The following is an 18,978-nucleotide window of genomic DNA, read 5'->3' on the forward strand; positions in this document are numbered from 1 at the left end:
TTGCATGATCGCATGGACTCTCCTCTACAATTACATCCCAAATCGTGTCTGCTTGGCCTTCTCCCTGACTTGCCTGAGGACAAGTTCCTTGTTACCTTTTTACATGAGATTCTCTTTAGTGCTCAGAAATTAGTTGTGTGCCATTGGATGCGGACGACACCTCCTACCCTTCAGGCATGGTTGATAGAAGTTAACTCAACACTCCCATATAAGAAATTGATTTATATACATAGTGGCTGCCCCATGAAATATAACAAAATTTGGGATAGATGGCTTGATAAACCTACTACCTGTGTGACTTAACTGAGCAAGGGTGTTTGTGATCGGTTCGCCCGTCCCTCCTAACAGAATTTTTTCACTCGCCCACATCCTTGCATGGAGTACCTGATTCTATTGTAATCTTGCTTGAACTAGGCTGCGCCCATTGTCTGTTTTTTGTTCTATCAAATGTTTACTGGGTTTTTCCATTATAGAACGTGTATCCCTTACTGTGCATTCTGTTGTGCAACTGTACCATCTTTTACCTTTTTGTTAAGAACGTTTTTTTAACATAAAAAAATTCCCCAGTGTGCATGAAGAATGAAATACCTCTGTTAGTCCAGCTTGGCTTGATGTAAATATGCATATCTCATATCCGGAGGGACTCTGGGGGTGCTGTAAATTACTTCAGTAGTCTCACCTGCATACAGTGATAGTTGTGATCTTCTAGGGTCTATGTGAGCAGCTTTCCCTCTGCACACTGACTACAGGAGATCGCTCACATGGCACCTCCACCATTCATAAAAGGCCTTGTAGTGTTTTTAACCACTAGCCTACAGGGCACTTATACCCCCTTCCTACCCAGGCCAATTTCTAGCTTTCAGCGCTGTTGCACTTTGAATGACAATTGCGCGGTCATGCAACACTGTACCCATATGAAATTTTTAGAATTTTTTTGTGACAGATAGAGCTTTATTTTGGTGGTATTTTTTATTTTTCTTAAACAAACCAAAAACCACTGAAAATTTTGAAAAAAAAAGCTTTTTCTTTGTTTTTGTTATAAAATTTTGTAAATAAGTGATTTTTCTCCTTCACTGATGTGCGCTAATGAGGCTGCACTGATGGGCACTGATAGGCTGCACTAATGGATACTGATAGGTGGCACTGATTGGCATTGACAGGTATCACTGATGGGCACTGAAAGGCAGCACTCATATATGGCACTGATAGGTGGCACTGATAGGCGGCACTAACTGGCACTGATAGGCGGCACTGACTGGCAAGGATAGGCGGCACTGACTGGCACTGTTAGGTGGCACTGATGCACACTGACAGGCGGCACTGACTGGCACTGAAAGGCAGCTCAGATGGGTACTGATATGTAGCATTGATGTGGCACTGATGGGCACTGAAATGTGGCACTGATGGGACACTGGCAGGTGGCATGGATGAGCACTGAGAGCTGGCACTGATGTACACTGACAGGTGGGGCTGCTGGGGCTACACAGATCATCAGGGTACACAGTGCCCTGATGATCAGTGTAGATGTCCCCTAGGAGAAATGCCGATTACCGGTTCTCCTCTCCTCACGAGCTGTCAGCGTGACAGCTCGTGGGCAGAGAAATGCCGATAACCGGCATTTTCCTGTTTACATGTGATCAGCTGTGATTGGACACAGCTGATCACACGACCGAGCCGATATTTTTGGCTCATTCTGTGGATCAGTGATCCACTGTGTCCGAGGGACACAGCGCACTGCCAATCGCCGCGCTGCACGCTCCGGAAGCCGCGCATGCGTGGTTAGAATGGGAGGACATCATATGACGTCCTCCTAGAACGAGAGAACCGCCTTGCGTTCGTCATATTACTGGGTGGGAGGCGGTTAAATTAATACAAGGTGTTTTCTGACTAGATGAGGTGGAGAGGAAGGGCAGTGATATCCATTCTTCACCTCTTCCAATCAGAGAATGCCCTGTATTTATTGAAAAAAAGTACACAGTGTTCTATAAATGTTAGGGGTATCCAGTGAGAAACTCCCTGTGTTCAGTGTGTAGAGGGGAAGCCACTTGCATAGAACCCGAAAGATCACGGCTTTCATTGTATGTAGCACAGACTACTACAGTGGTTTTCAACAGGGGTCTGCAAACTTTCTAAACAAAAGGGCCAGTGTACTGTTACATAGTTAGTCTGGATGAAAAAAAACAAAAGTCCATCCACTTCAACCATAGAAGAAAAAAAAAAGGTATAATCCTATACCCAGATCCATTATAATCCTATATCCTTTGCTACAGAGAAAAGAACCCAACAATCCAATTTGCTCCTGCAGGGGAAAAAATTCCTTCCTGATCCCCCGTTCCTTCCTGATCCCCCAATTCCTTCCTGATACTGCCTTTCAGACTTTAAAGGAGCCAGATAGTGGCCAGTTATAGTAGAAAATGTCCGACTGTCATTGGTAGACATTTGCATGGCGGACAATTTGGTTAATTAAAGAATTTCATTTTGTCATATTCATTATGTTGCTACAGATCCGTTTTTGGAATTCATTTTGTTTTATATCTTTGGCATTCATTTGCATTGAAAGGATACTTTTGGAATCCAATTCAAATTCATTGTTATTCATTCAGTGACTCCGCCCCCATGTTTACCTGTCATTCATCAAGTGTCTTTTTGTTTTGCGGGTCTATGTTCATCATGATTAACGTTGGATCTACTTTGGGAGACATTTAGTTTTTTTTTTTTTTTTTTAATAAAGGACTTATCAAAAACTGTGCTTGTGCTTTTTTACTTTTGATATATTTTTTTCTGAATGAAACTCATTCACATTGGGGGGGGCACGGGATCCAGGGCCCCCTTGTTAAATACCCCCACAACCACTGCCCAGGATTGTGGGGAACAATCGCTTGTCCTCATCAACATGGGGACAAGCTGTTTTGGGGGGTTCCCTCAACCCCATAATGTGGGTATGTAGTCTAGTATGGTTCGGCAGAAGTGGGGGGGGCTCTCCCTCAACCCCCCTCCCCCCTTCCTGGCCTGCCGGGCTACATGCTTGGATAAGGGTCTGGTATGGATTTTAGGGGGACCCCCACGCTGTTTTTTTTTTCCTAATGCCAGCACGTTTGTTTATATTCAGCAGATGAGTCATGGCTGTTAAGGATGTGGTGGCCGCCCACTTCATAACAACCAGCTATTCAAAATGAATTCGATATAAATGAATTCGAAAATCCAAATATAACAAATTCATTTTTTTTTTTTGCTATAAGTTTATTTGGATTTGTTGCCATTTGTTTCTAGGTTCATTCAGAAATTCAGATACATCCGAATCTCGGAAAATAAAGTTTTTTTTTCCAAAAAACAAATAAAAACAAAATGAATTGCACATATCTAGTCGGTGGGAGTAAACAGTGTTCTATCTTTAGTATTGGGGGAGGAATAGTGCCCCATGGAAGGAATAGTGCCCCATCATTGGTGTCAGTGGGAGGAATAATGTCCCATCATTGGTATCAGTGGGAGGAATAGTGTCCCATCATTGTTATTAGTGGGAGGAATAGTGTCCCATCATTGGTGTCAGTGGAAGGAATAGTGTCCCAGCATTGGTGTCAGTGGGAGGAATAGTGTCCCATCAGTGGGGGAAATAGTGTCCAATCATTGGTGTCAGTGGGTGGAATAGTGTCCTATCATTGGTGTCAGTGGGAGGAATAGTGTCCCATCATTGGTATCAGTGGGTGGAATAGTGTCCCATCATTGGTATCAGTGGGAGGAATAGTGTCCCATCACTGTTATTAGTGGAAGGAATAGTGTCCTAGCATTGGTGTCAGTGGAAGGAATAGTATGCCAGCATTGGTGTCAGTGGGAGGAATAATGTCCCAGCATTGGTGTCAGTGGGAGGAATAGTGTCACATTATTGGTGTCAGTGGAAGGAATAGTGTCCCATCATTGTTATCAGTGAGAGGAATAGTGTCCCATCATTGGTGTCAGTGGGAGGAATAGTGTTCCAGCATTGGTGTCAGTGAAAGGAATAGTGTCCCATCATTGGTGTCAGTAGGGGAAATAGTGTCCAATCATAGGTGTCAGTGGGAGGAATAGTGTCCCATTATTGGTATCAGTGGGAGGAAAATTGTCCCATCATTGGTATCAGTGAGAGGAATAGTGTCCCATCATTGGTGTCAGTGGGAGAAATAGTGTCCCATCATTGGTGTCAGTGGGAGGAAAATTGTCCCATCATTGGTGTCAGTGGAAGGAATAGTGTCCCAGCATTGGTGTCAGTGGGAGGAATATTGTCCCATCATTGGTGTCAGTGGAAGGAATAGTGCCCCAGCATTGGTGTTAGTGGGAGGAATAGTGCCCCATCATTGTTATCAGTGGGAGGAATAGTGTCCCATCATTGTTATCAGTGAGAGGAATAGTGTCCCATCATTGGTGTCAGTGGGAGGAATAGTGTCCCAGCATTGGTGTCAGTGAAAGGAATAGTGTCTCAGCATTGGTGTCAGTGGGAGGAATATTGTCCCATCATTGGTGTCAGTGGAAGGAATAGTGTCCCAGCATTGGTGTCAGTGGGAGAAATAGTGTGCCAGCATTGGTGTCAGTGCAGGATTTATTTCCCTGTTATTGGTGTCAGTGGGAGGAATAGTGTCCCACCATTGGTGTCAGTGCAGGATTTATTGTCCTGTTATTGGTGTCAGTGGGAGGAATAGTGCCCCAAGGAGACCACTGATTTACAGCATTGGTATTAGTGGGAGGAATAGTGTCCCATCATTATTAGTGGGAGGAATAGTGTTCCAGCATTGGTGTCAGTGGAAGGAATAGTGTCCCATTATTGGTATCAGTGGAAGGAATAGTGTCCCAGCATTGGTGTCAGTGGGAGGAATAGTGTCACATTATTGGTGTCAGTGAGAGGAATATTGTCCCATCATTGGTGTCAGTGGAAGGAATAGTGTCCCAGCATTGGTGTCAGTGCAGGATTTATTGCCCTGTTATTGGTGTCAGTGGGATGAATAGTGTCCCATCACTGGTGTCAGTGCAGGATTTATTGCCGTTATTGGTGTCAGTGGGAGGATAGTGCCCCAAGGAGACCACTGATTTACAGCATCCCCAGTGGCCCTCCAGATACCAGAAAAGGATGCTTACATCAAGCCATGCTGGGCCAATGTAAGTATGAAAAACATAAAATGTATGGTGTTCAACTTCTGATGAATAAATATACCTGTTTGAGAATCCTAACTGTCACTCTCTGACTCCCAGGCTGCATACTAGTGCCAAGCAAGCAGGTACACCATCACTATTATAGAACATTAAAGCAGCCCAGCAGTCAGCTTTCATCTGAGCCTTTTCACACAGGCACTTTGTTTTGCAATATTCCCCTTAACAAACACATGCACTGAAATAGAAAAATTACCTTCAATGCAAACATTCTTGTCTATCACCAGTTTGCCGTAGCGCAAATACCGCAAGATGGCACCGAAGTAAGCGGGGTCTCTGTCAATAAGAAAGGCTCCCGTCTCGTCCTAAAGAGAGAAATGGATGACGTGACCCAGAGATTTACTGAAGGATAAGTAATGTGAATTGTAAATGAAGAAGATGAATGTGGGAAGAAGCAGAAGACAGAACAGTGTTATCAGCAGACAGGGATGGACAGATTGCAGAAGTGATAATAGAAAGATGCAGGCTGTGCGTCTCACCGTCTCAGACAACAACTGGGACTCCTGGCAGAGGCGGCAGAGAAAGGAGTTGGGCTCCTGGCACAGAGTCTGTTTGGTAGTGAGGAATACTGTGCCTCCAACGTTCAGACGCACCCACTTCCCTCCCTCGCAAGCTGTCCGCTGCGTGCCAATCTCTCCGGCAGATGTACAGTGTGGCACCTGCATGGTCTTCTCTCTCCTGATCTGGTGGACCCGTCTCTGATACCTGGAGATCTCTGAAATTACTCTATCAGGGTAAATACGGCACCTCCGGATGCTACACAACTCCAAGCCCTGTTGTAGCAGCAGAGGCGTTATCTTTTCTGTGGCTAATTACTTTTTAATCATTTAATTCCCTTCTTCTTCAGCAGTGCCAGAGCTCTCGTTCTCCTTCTGTCTGCACACCACACCCTCTCCCATGGGATGGGTTGTCACCGCAGGTGTGCTCTAGGCAGATACCTCTTACAGTCCCATCTGTCATTGGATCGTGTTTCTTACCTTGTCAGTAGCAACCGCTCTTCTACTCCTTCTCTGAATCCCAGATTAGAGATGTGTAACATCCTGGATACGCTGTACATTCAGAGAAACACTAAATTAAAAACAAATCCTTTAGCTGTGTCACCTTCCCAGCAGAAATCAAGCTGCCAACTCAAATGATTTTAACCACTTGAGCTTCGGAGTGTTTTAGCCCCTTCATGACCAGTCCGGTTTTTTTTGCTATTCAACACTGAGCTATTTTAACTGGCAATTGCACAGTCATGCAACACTGTACACAAATGCATTTTTTATCATTTTTTTCACACAAATACAGCTTTCATTTGGTATTTGATCACCACTGGGTTTTTTTATGTTTCTCATATAAACAAAAAAAGCCTGATAATTTTGAAAAAAAAAAGTATTTTTTACTTTCTGTTATGAAACGTATCCAATAAAAATTAAAAAAAATCATATTTCTTCATAAATTTAGGCCAAAATGTATTCTGCTACATTTCTTTGGTAAAAAAAAATCCCAATAAGTGTATATTCATTGGTTTCCGTGAAAGTTATAGTGTTTACAAACGATGGTATATACTGAATTGTTTTTTTTTTTATATTAGTAATGGTGGCAATCAGCGACTTGTAGTAGGACTGTTCTAGTGGGAAAGGCAATCTGACATTAACTGACACTAGGTGGGAACTGACTAAATGACACTAATGTCTTCAGTGACACTAATACAGTGATCAATGCTAATAATATGCACGGTCACTGTACTAATGACACTGGCTGGGAAGGGGTTACATTTACCAGCAATCAAGGGGTTACCTGTGTGCAGTTTTACTAAGCTGCGTGCCGGTTTTCTTTCCCTGCTTCGCAGGGAGAAAAAAAACAGTGCTTTGCTGCTGTCGTTAAAGAGCCCCGTGTTATTTACCAACACAGGGCTCTCTTCTGTCATTCGCTCAACTGATCAGCAGGTTTCGGCGATAAGTCATTGACTGGGACCTGCTGATTGGCATGTGCTATAGCAAATAACAGCACAGCCAGGCACTTGCCCTAAACCTAGAAGAGTCAAATCAGGTACATGTACGTGATCCAGGCAAGGCTGCTGCTCTGACGCAGTATATCTGAGGTAGGCGGTCACCAACTGGTTAAAGCCCTAGGGGCTCATTCACATGGACATTTGTATTTTCTGCTTAGAACACATGGCAGATCTAGCAGAATATTCTGTATAAAATAAATGCCTACAGTAATCCCGTTTAGATGCGCACTTTACGCATGTATGTCTTTACACATAAAATCCGATATGTTCGCCTTGGACTGTTCCAATTTTTTTTTGTATGCCACATGTTGTCATTTGCAGTCACAACTGTGTGTATGGCTCCACTGATTCCTATAGTTCAATAGTGTGTTAGTCCAGCATTAGCGTCTTGTGCGTGTACCAAGAAAAAAAAAAGTACTGCTCTAATGCGCCCATTACTGATATTAGCCAACATAACATGTAGTGACCTGGTACAGATCGTACAAAAGCTTGCCAGGCTATAATATGCTACAGAAAAATGGCAATCAATCGCACACAGGACGGCGAGTCTTCAACTCTGCTCTCCATCTGCCGAAGAGGTCCCCGGACATGCATCACCCCCTGGTGGGCCTTAGGCTCCGTTCACTGCAATGCGTTTTTAAGTGCTTTTTTGCTTTTTGCAGAAATGGACTACAGTCCATTTAATATGGTTTCCTATGGAACATGTTCACATCTATGCTTTTTTTGAGCTGCTGCATTTTTGGAAAGGGTCAGGGACTTTTTTAAAAGCAAAACGCAGCGTTTTTGCTACAATAGAGTTCAATGGAAAATCTGCTGAAATGCATGGTAGTGCGTTTTTGCTGCATTTTTCATTGTTATTGTGCCTAGCAAAAAAAAATTACACAAAAAAAAAACTGAACGAAACACGGTAAACCGCGCCAAAACGCATCAAAAATGCACCAAAACGCATCAAAAACGCATGTAGAAAAACACAAAATAAACTGCGACAAGCACTGCAAAACGGACAAAAAGTGAACTGCATAGGTGTGAATGGAGCCTAATTGTTGAGGCATGATGTGGGAGAACCCACCTGAAGTTAAAGTGGAACTTTAGGTAAAAAATAGGTAAAAAAAATTAGGTAAAAAATAAAAATGGGCAAACAGGCAGGATTTTTAATACCGAAGAGACATGCTTTGTCACTTCTGTATTAAAATTACCCACTTGCCTGTCTGGCCCTGTACAATGAGCCGCGCCAAAGGAACTCCTCCACATGCGTGGGAGGAACAACATCCCTGCCAAGCCAACGGCACTCCTGCTTTAACCATCCTTTGTCTCTCTTATGTGGTATACTTTTTAAGGCCTCATGCACACTAGACATTTTTGACACTGCTCCTAGGGGTGTCCGGTGTTTTTTGGGGTTTTTTTGCCTCTAAATGCCCCTTCATGTTAGCCTACAGTTGCAAGAAAAAGTATGTGAACCCCTTGGGATTACGTGGAGTTTTGCATGAATTGGGTTTAAAATGTGCTCTGAACGTCATCTAAGTCACAACAATAGAAGAACACAGTCTGCTGAACATAATACTACACAAACATTAGACGTTGCCATGGTTTAATTGCACATAACATGTAAACATTCACAGTGCAGGGAGGAAAAAGTATGTGAGGCCCTAGCTTAATGACTTCTCCCAGAGCTAATTGGAGCCAGGAGTGAGCCAACCTTGACTCCAATCAGTGTGATGATATTGGATGTGTTGCTGACAGCTGTCCTGCCCTTAAAAAACACACACCTGTTTTGGGTTTACTGGTTTCAAGAAGCACTGTCTGATGTGAACCATGCCTCGCAAAAAAGAGCTCTCAGAAGACCTACGATCAAGAATTGTTGACTTGCATGAAGCTGGAAAGGGTTACAAAAGTATCTCCAAAAGCCTTGATGTTCATGTGTCCATGGTAAGACACACTGTCTACAAATGGAGAAAGTTTAGCACTGTTGCTACTCTCCCTAGGCGTGGTCATCCTGTAAAAATGACTGCAAGAGCACAGCACAGAATGCTGCATGAGGTAAAGAAGAATCCCAGAGTGTCAGCTAAAGACCTACAGAAATCTCTGGCACATGCTAACATTTTTGTTGACACATCTACAATAAGGAAAACATTAAACAAGAATGGAGTACATGGGAGGACACCACGGAGGAAGCCATTGCTGTCCAAAAAGAATATTGCAGCACGTTTGAAGTTTGCAAAAGAGCACCTGGATGTTCCACAGCACTACTGGCAAAATATACTGTGGACAGATGAAACCAAGAGTGAGTTGTTTGGGAAGAACACACAACACTATGTGTGGAGAAAAAAAGGCACAGCACACCAACATCAAAACCTCATCCCCACTGTAAAACATGGCGGAGGGAGCATCATGGTTTGGGGCTGCTTTGCTGCCTCAGGGCCTGGACGGATTGTTGTCATTGATGGGAAAATGAATTCCAGAGTTTATCAAGACATTTTGCAGGAAAACGTACGACCATCTGTCCGCCAACTGAAGCTCCGCAGAGGATGGGTGATGCAACAGGACAATGACCCAAAGCATACAAGTAATTCAACAAAACAATGGCTGCAACAGCACAGAATACGCCTTCTGGAGTGGCCCAGTCAGAGTCCTGACCTCAACCCGATTGAAATGCTGTGGCATGACCTTAAGAGAGCGATTCACACCAGACATCCCAAGAATATTGCTACACTGAAACAGTTTTGTGAAGGGGAGCGGTTCAAAATTACTCCAGATCGTTGTGCAGGTCTGATCTGCAACTACAGGAAATGTTTGGTTGAGGTTATTGCTGCCAAAGGAGGGTCAACCAGTTATTAAGTCCAAAGGTTCACATACTTTTTTCTCCCTGCACTGTGAATGTTTACATGTTAAGTGCAATTAAACCATGGCAGCATCTAATGTTTGTGTAGTATTATGTTCAGCAGACTGTGTTCTTCTATTTTTGTGACTTAGATGACGTTCAGAGCACATTTTATGCCCAATTCATGCAAAACTCCACGTAATCCCAAGGGGTTCACATACTTTTTCTTGCAACTGTATGTGTCCATGCACACATAGGCATTTAGAGGAGTTAAGATGCAGGGGGGTTTAGAGGCAGAAAAAAAAAAACAACACTGCCAGTACATCCAGCATTTTGTCAGAAAAATATATTTGATGCCTGCAAATGCATCTAAAAATGTTTATTATTATTATACAGGATTTACATAGCGCCAACAGTTTGCTCAGCGCTTTACAATATAACGGGAGACAATACAGTTCAATACAAGAGGGATAGGAGGGCCCTGCTCCTCGGAGCTTACAATCTAGGAGGGAGGGGCTAATGGTACAAAAGGTAGTAACTGTGGGGGATGGACTGGTTGGAAGAGTAGAAGATTCCAGTATTAGCTGAGGGCAGGATAGGCTTCCCTGAAGAGAGAGAGGTTTTCAGAGATCGCCTAAAAGGGAGCAGAGTAGGCGATACTCTGATAAATTGGGGTAGAGAGTTCCAGAGGATGGGAGAAGTCCTGGAGACGAGCATGAGAGGAGGAGACAAGAGAGCTAGAGAGCAGGAGGTCTTGCGAGGAGTGAAGAGTACGGTTTGGGTGATATTTAGAGATAAGATCGGTGATGTAATTTGGGGCAGAGTTATAAATGGCTTTATACGTTATTGTTAATGTTTTGAATTTTATCCGTTGGGCAACGGGAAGCCAGTGGAGGGATTGGCAGAGAGGGGTGGCAGATACAGAACGGTTAATAAGGTGGACGAGTCTGGCAGCAGCATTCATGATAGACTGAAGAGGGGATAGCCTGCGATGAGGTAGGCCAATGAGGAGGGAGTTACAATAGTCAAGGCGAGATATAACAAGGGAGTGGATAAGTTGCTTAGTGGTTTCCGAGGTTAGGAACAGGCGTATCTTGTTGCGGAGGTGAAGTCTACAAGATTTGGACAGCGATTGGATTTGGGGGTGAAAGGACAGACGAGAGTCTAGGATTACACCTAGTACCCTGGCATGAGGGGAGGGACTGATGGTTGTGTTATTGATCTTGATGGAGAAGTCAGGGGAGGGGGCACGGGCTGGAGGGAATACTAAGAGCTCAGTTTTGGAAAGATTGAGTTTGAGGAAGTGGAGTGACATCCATGCCGATATGTCACTTAGTAGGTTAGTAATGCGAGAGGAGACTGAAGGGGTGAGGTGAGGGGTAGAGAGATAGATTTGTGTGTCATCAGCATAGAGATGGTACTTAAAGCCATGGGAGTTTATCAAGTGACCAAAGGAGGTGTAGATGGAGAAGAGAAGTGGTCCAAGGACAGAACCTTGAGGGACCCCTACAGAAAGAGGGAGTGAAGAAGAGGTGGCAGCATTATAGCACTTGAGTGTTAATTCATCTTAATGGCCAGAAATAAATGATTATTCTGACCAATGAAATGAATTAACATCCAAGTGCATGACGCGTCTAAACATTACACACGTTTACATGCATCTGCCAAAACGCTACTGCTAGAAGGAAAGGCATGTAGGAGAGACAGCAAAAACATCCAGTGTGCATAAGGGCTAAGCTGACCTCCAAGAACCGTGAGGTCACCGCGGGGGGAAGCTGGAAAACTTTCTTGGTAAAAAAATGCTATGTAAATTATGGTTGATTCCCATTGCTTTTCTAACTACGTTCTTAAGGGTCAGTTCACACTATATGCGTTTCAGTAACTTTTTTTCTGCATCCAAAACGTACAGAAAGTAGGTTATATGGTTGTCAATGTCATAGTTCACATCACTGCTTGCCGTTCCAGTGCATTCCGGTTGCAGAAAAAAAAGTAGAACATGCTGCATTTTTTCTGCACGGAATTGTACTGGAATGCACCAAAATCGCACTGGAATGCACATGTCCCTATTTAAATTGAAGAAAAAGAGAGGTGGAAAAATGAACTATAATGCATAAAAAACAAGCCAAAAATGCATCAAAAACGTGCATGCGAAAATGCATCTGGAATGTATCTGGACTGCATTTCTATAGTGTGAACCGGCTCTTGGGGCGTTTTTGCATGCGTCTTTTTGGTGCGTTCTGGTGTGTTTTTGATGCGTTCCAGTGCGTTTTTCATGCATTCCAGTTCATTTTTCTCCCCTCTCTTTTTCTTCAATTTAACTAGGGACATGTGCATTACAGTGTGTTTTTAGTACGTTTTGGTGTTTTACAGTGTACATTTTTATGTGTTTTACCGTGTTCCAGTACAGTTCCAGATGTGTTTTCGCACGCATGTTTTTGATACATTTTTGGCACGTTTTTGTATGTGTTTGTGACGCATTCCGGTGCATTTTTTATGCATTATAGTTCATTTTCCAGCTCTCTTTTTCTTCAATTTAAATAGGGACATGTGCATTCCAGTGCGTTTTTGGTGCGCTCTACTACAATTCTGTGCAGAAAAAAATGCAGCATGTTCTTTTTTTTTCTCTGCAACTGGAACGCACTGAAACTGCAAGCACTGATGTGAACTATGACATTGACAACCATATAACCTACTTTCTGTGCATTTTGGATGCAGAAAAAAAGCAACTGAAACGCAGGTAGCGTGAGCTGGCCCTAAATGTATTTCTCGATCAGTAGTTGGCAGAGCAGCACACCATGCACAGCTTTCTTGCTCTTTGCACACATCATGGCTGCAGGTTCATATCTCTCCCTTTAGTGTGCTAGAGCTTTAGCAAGCGGCTGCCATCCTGCAGAGTGAGCCAGCTCTGTACAGTAGAAACAAGGGAGAGAGGAAAGGAGGCACCACTAAGTGCAGTATTACGGGAACACTTTAATGACACGCAGTACAAAAGCACTCACAGAAGTAATAAAAAGACAGGCATATCTGCATATCAAAGGGGGGGTCTCTTCTCCATCCTGCAGGAACCTCCAGTGAAAAAAGGTTCGATGATAATGCTGGAAGTGAGGTCCAGGGAGGTCCTAAGAGGAGCAGGAAGGGGTATTAGGTAAGGGAAGTTTGCAGAAAATGATCCTCTAATAGTATGGACCAACGTTTTTGCAAGATACTTTCCATTTTCCAATACTGTGCATGACACTGGGTTATGTTTACATAGACATGTGGGTGTGTGTATATACAGTACATTATACACACTGCTCAAAAAAATTAAAGGAACACTTTTTAATCAGAGTGTAGCATCAAGTCAGTTAAACTCCTGGGATATTGATCTGGTCAGTTAAGTAGCAGAGGGGGTTGTTAATCAGTTTCAGCTGCTTTGGTGTTAATGAAATTAACAGGTGCACTACATGGGCAACAATGAGACGATCCCCAAAACAGGAATGGTTTTACAGGTGGCGGCCACTTACATTTTTTCCCCTACTCATTTTTTCTGACTGTTTTTCCCTAGTTTTGCATTTGGCTAGGGTCAGTGTCTCTACTGGTAGCATGAGGCGATACTTGGACCCTACAGAGGTTGCACAGACAGTCCAACTCCTCCAGGATGGTGCATCAATATGTGCCATTACCAGATGGTTTGCTGTTTCTCCCAGCACAGTCTCAAGACCATGGAGGAGATTCCAAGAGTCTGGACAGGGCCGTAGAAGGTCCTTTACCCATCAGCAGGACCAGTATCTGCTCCTTTGCACAAGGAGGAACAGGATGAGCACTTCCAGAGCCCTGGTGTGAATGGTGTGAATGTCTCTGACCAAACAATCAGAAACAGACTTCATGAGGGTGGCCTGGGGGCCGGACATCCTCTAGTGAGCCCTGTGCTCACTGCACAGCACCATAGAGCTCGATTGGCATTTGCCATTGAACACCAGAATTGGCAGGTCTGCCACTGGCACCATGTGTTTTTCACAGATGAGAGCAGGTTCACCCTGAGCACGTGACAGGGTCTGGAGCGCTGTGGAGAATGTTATGCCGCCTGTAACCTGCACCCTGACTGCCATTAGGTATTGGGATGAAATCCTTGGACCCATTGTCAGACCCTACACTGGTGCAGTGGGTCCTGGGTTCCTCCTGGTGCACAACAATGCCCAGACTCATGTGGTGAGAGTATGCAGGCAGTTCCTGAAGGATGAAGGAATTGATACCATTGAATGGCCCCCACGCTTGCCTGACCTAAATCCAACAGAACACCTCTGGGATATCATGTTTCGGTCCATCTGCCGCTTCCCTGTTGCAGCTCAGACTGTCCAGGAGCTCAGTGATGCCCTGGTCCAGATCTTGGAGGAAATACCGCAGGACACCATCCGTCATCTCGTTAGGAGCATGGCCTGACATTGTCAGGCATGCATACAAGCATGTGGGGGCCATACAAACTATTGAGCACCATTTTGATTTGCTGCAGTGAAATTTCAGCAAAATGGACTAGCCTGCTGCATCATTTTTTCACTCTGATTTTCGAGGTGTCTCTGAATTCAGTCCTCCGTAGGTTGATAATTTTCATTTCCATCAAATGATGGGGCATCTTTACATTCCTAACACATTACCAAGTCCATATCAGTATAAATATCCAGCATGATATTTTTTTCCCCATTGAGATCTGAAGTGTTTTCAAAGTGTTCCTTTAATTTTTTGGGGCAGTGTATATACAGTGGGGATCGAAAGTTTGGGCACCCCAGCTAAAAATTTGTATTAATGTGCATAAAGAAGCCAAGGAAAGATGGAAAAATCTCCAACAGGCATCAAATTACAGATTAGACATTCTTATAATGTCAACAAAAGTTAGATTTTATTTCCATCATTTACACTTTTTAAAATAACAGAAAACAAAAAAATGGCGTCTGCAAAAGTTTGGGCACGCTGCAGAATTTATAGCATGCACTGCCCCCTTTGCAAAGCTGAGACCTGCCAGTGTCATGGATTGTTCTCAGTCATCGTCTGGGAAGACCAGGTGATGTCAATCTCAAAGGTTTTAAATGCCCAGACTCATCTGACCTTGCCCCAACAATCAGCACCATGGGTTCTTCTAAGCAGTTGTCTAGAAAACTGAAACTGAAAATAGTTGACGCTCACAAAGCTGGAGAAGGCTATAAGAAGATAGCAAAGCGTTTTCAAATGTCAATATCCTCTGTTCGGAATGTAATTAAGAAATGGCAGTCATCAGGAACAGTGGAAGTTAAAGCAAGATCTGGAAGACCAAGAAAAATATCAGACAGAGCAGCTCGAAGGATTGTGAGAAAAACAATTCAAAACCCACGTTTGACTGCACGATCCCTCCAGAAAGATCTGGCAGACACTGGAGTTGTGGTACACTATTCCACTATAAAGAGATACTTGTACAAATATGGTCTTCATGGAAGAGTCATCAGAAGAAAACCTCTTCTACGTCCTCACCACAAAAATCATTGTTTGAACTTTGCAAATAAACATATAGACAAGCCTGATGCATTTTGGAAACAAGTTCTGTGGACCGATGAGGTTAAAATTGAACTTTTTGGCCGGAATGAGCAACGGTACGTTTGGAGAAGAAGGGGCACAGAATTGAATGAAAAGAACCTCTGTCCAACTGTTAAGCATGGGGTTGGATCAATCATGCTTTGGGGTTGTGTTGCAGCCAGTGGCACAGGGAACATCTCACGAGTAGAAGGAAAAATGGATTCAATAAAATTTCAGCAAATTTTGGATGGTAACTTGATGCCATCTGTGAAAAAGCTGAAGTTAAAGAGAGGATGGCTTCTACAAATGGATAATGATCCTAAACACACCTCGAAATCCACAGGGGATTACATCAAGAGGCATAAACTGAAAGGTATTGCCATGGCCTTCACAATCTCCTGACCTCAACATAATTGAAAATCTGTGGACAGACCTTAAAAGAGCAGTGCGTGACAGACAGCCCAGAAATCTCAAAGAACTGGAAGACTTTTGTAAGGAAGAATGGGCAAAGATACCTCAAACAAGAATTGAAAGACTCTTGGCTGGCTACAAAAAGCGTTTACAAGCTGTGATACTTGCCAAAGGGGGCAGTACAAGATATTAACTCTGCAGGGTGCCCAAACTTTTGCAGATGCCATTTTTTTGTTTTCTGTTATTTTGAAAGTGTAAATGATGGAAATAAAATCTAACTTTTGTTGACATATTATAAGAATGTCTAATCTGTAATTTGATGCCTTTTGGAGATTTTTCCATCTTTCCTTGGCTTCTTTATGCACATTAATACAAATTTTTAGCTGGGGTGCCCAAACCTTCGATCCCCACTGTATGTATGTATATATATATATATATATATATATACACACACACATATATATATATCTCACGTGTATATGTGTATACACACACACACAATAAAAATTAGCCCCCAGTATGTTTTCACATCTTTTGAGTGATGTTTTATCCATGCTTATTCATCTTTAGTCACCTATCCACTTTTATTCTTATCTTAATTACAGTCACCATCATCACATATAGGTCCAGTTGCTATGTTTTCCATAATGCTTCCCCTTGTTTTTATCTTTTATTGCACTATTAATATACACATTTATCACGTCCTTTTATATAATACCGATTCTGGGATGGCTGGACCTTGTCTCACAGCTACTGTTTCCTTTTTACTGCCCTCAATATTATTATACAGTATTTAAGTAGCACCAAAAGGTTTGCTCAGCGCTGTACATTATAGTGAGGGACAGTACATGAGACAATACAGTAATAAAACAATACATGAGGGGTTCAAGGGCCCTGCTCTTTCGAGTTTACAATCTATATAAACAACAGCTCCAGGTATGCCTAGTTAGGCCTGTAGAAGGAGCTAGGGGCTCCGAGAGCATAGCCTGTGATCACTGCTATCCCCTTCCAGTTCCTACTTCCTCTGGAGACGTCGCATCCACCCGTACGCTCCACTTCAGACTGCCTCCCTGGACCTCACTTCCAGCACGATCATTGGACAGTTTTTTACTGGCAGCTCCTGCAGGATGTAGAAGAGAGACCCCCCCTTTGGATATGCTGATATTCCTGTCTTATCTACTTCTGTGTTTTTTTTACTGGGTTGTGTGTCATTAAGGTTTTAACCTAATACTGCAGTGGTGCCTCCTTTCCTCTCTCCCTTGTTTACACAGAAAGATAAAACTTTACTCTCTTAAAGTTCAACTACAGGAATGAGAAAAAAAAAAAAAAGAGGGTATACCTTGGGAGTGGGGTTCTCCCACACTACAAGGGTTGAATGCTTATGTCTAGGGGTGCATAAATAGGGAGTAAATGCCAGGAGACATCAGCTTCCATACTGCAGATACAGTGAAGAAAATAAGTATTTGATCCCCTGCTGATTTTGAATGTTTGCCCATGATCAGTCTAAAAACTAAATGGTAGGTGTATTGTAACACAGAGACAGAATAGCAACAAAAAAATTAAAAGAAATGCATGTCCAACAAATTATGCACTGATTTACATGTCCATGAGGTAAATAAGTATTTGATCCCTTATCATTCAGCAGGATTTTTGGCTACCAGGTGTATTTCATACAGGTAACAAGCTGAGATTAGAAGCAGTCTCTTAAAGGGAGTGCTGATAATCTCATTTTGTTACCTGTACAAAATACACTTGTCCACAGGAGCAATCAATCATATTCGAACATGGCAAAGCCCAAAGAGCTGCCCAAGGATGTCAGGGACAAGATTGTAGACCTACACAAGGCTGGACTGGGCTGCCAAACTATCGCCAAGCAGCTTGGTGAGAAGGTGACAACAGTTGGTGCAATCTTTCGCAAATGGAAGAAACACAAAACAACTGTCAGTCTCCCTAGGTCTGGTGCACCGTGCAAGATCTCACCTCATGGAGTGTCAATAATCATGAGAACAGTGGGGAATCGTCCCAGAACTACACGTGAGGATCTTGTCAATGATCTCCAGACAGCTGGTGACCATAGTCACCAAGAAAACAATTGATAACACCCTACGGCAACAAGGATTGAAATCCTGCAGTGCCCGCAAGGTCCCTCTGCTCAAGGAAGCACATGTCCAGGCCCATCTGAAGTTTGCCACAGAACATCTGAATGATGCAGAGGAGGACTGGTTGAAAGTGTTATAGTCAGATGAGACCAAAATCGAGCTCTTTGGCATCAACTCGCCATGTTTGGAGGAGGAATGCTGCATATAACCCAAAGAACACCATCCCAACTGTCAAACATGGTGGTGGAAACATTCTGCTTTGGGGGTATTTTTCTGCTAAGGGGACAGGACAACTGCACCGCATTAAAAGGGCCGATGGACAGGGCAACGTACCATCAAATATTGGGTGAGAACCTTCTTCCCTCAGCCAAAACATTGAAAATGGGTCGTGGATGGGTGTTCCAGCAGGACAATGACCCAAAACACATGGCCAAGGCAACAAAGGAGTGGCTCAAGAAGAAGCACATTAAGGGCCTGGAGTGGCCTAGCCAGTCTCCAGACCTTAAACCGATTGCAAATCTGTGGAGGGAGCTGAAAGTTCGAGTTGCCAAACGTCAGCCACCAAACCTTAATGACTTGGAGAGGATCTGCCAAAATCCCTCCTGAGATGTGTATAAACCTGGTGGCAAACTACAGGAAACGTCTGACCTCTGTGATTGCCAACAAGGGATTTGCCACTAAGTACTAAGTCATGTTTTGTGAAGGGTATCAAATACTTATTTCCCTCATGAAAATGCAAATCAGTGCATCATTTGTTAGACATGCATTTCTTTTGAAAATGTTGTTGCTATTCTGTCTGTGTTATAATACATCTACCATTCAATTTTTAGACTGATCATTTCTTTGTGAGTGGGCAAACATTCAAAATCAGCAGGGGATCAAATACTTATTTCCTTCACTACAGGAGAGTGTGAGCCAGAGACGGTTGATGCCATCAGGGAAGATGGAGACAAGGGACC

General features: G+C 43.3%; 1 protein-coding gene across 1 annotated transcript in view; it reads right to left on the reverse strand.

Annotated features, from left to right (window-relative positions):
• Positions 1-6,146, reverse strand: part of KCTD17 (potassium channel tetramerization domain containing 17) — a 69,627-nt gene extending 63,481 nt beyond the window's left edge. Inside the window, exons 1-2 of the mRNA XM_089681837.1 lie at positions 5,655-6,146; positions 5,372-5,480 (exon numbers count right to left, since the gene is read on the reverse strand). Coding sequence (XP_089537963.1) covers positions 5,372-5,480; positions 5,655-5,840 — 295 coding nt within the window. The 5' untranslated portion in view covers positions 5,841-6,146. The remainder of the gene's footprint in view (positions 1-5,371; positions 5,481-5,654) is intronic.
• Between the last annotated feature and the right edge of the window lie 12,832 nt (positions 6,147-18,978).

Source organism: Staurois parvus, unplaced genomic scaffold, assembly GCF_062004578.1.
Source record: "Staurois parvus isolate SC_StPar_1 unplaced genomic scaffold, SC_StPar_1.0 ptg000282l, whole genome shotgun sequence".
Classification (NCBI taxonomy): Eukaryota; Metazoa; Chordata; class Amphibia; order Anura; family Ranidae; genus Staurois; species Staurois parvus.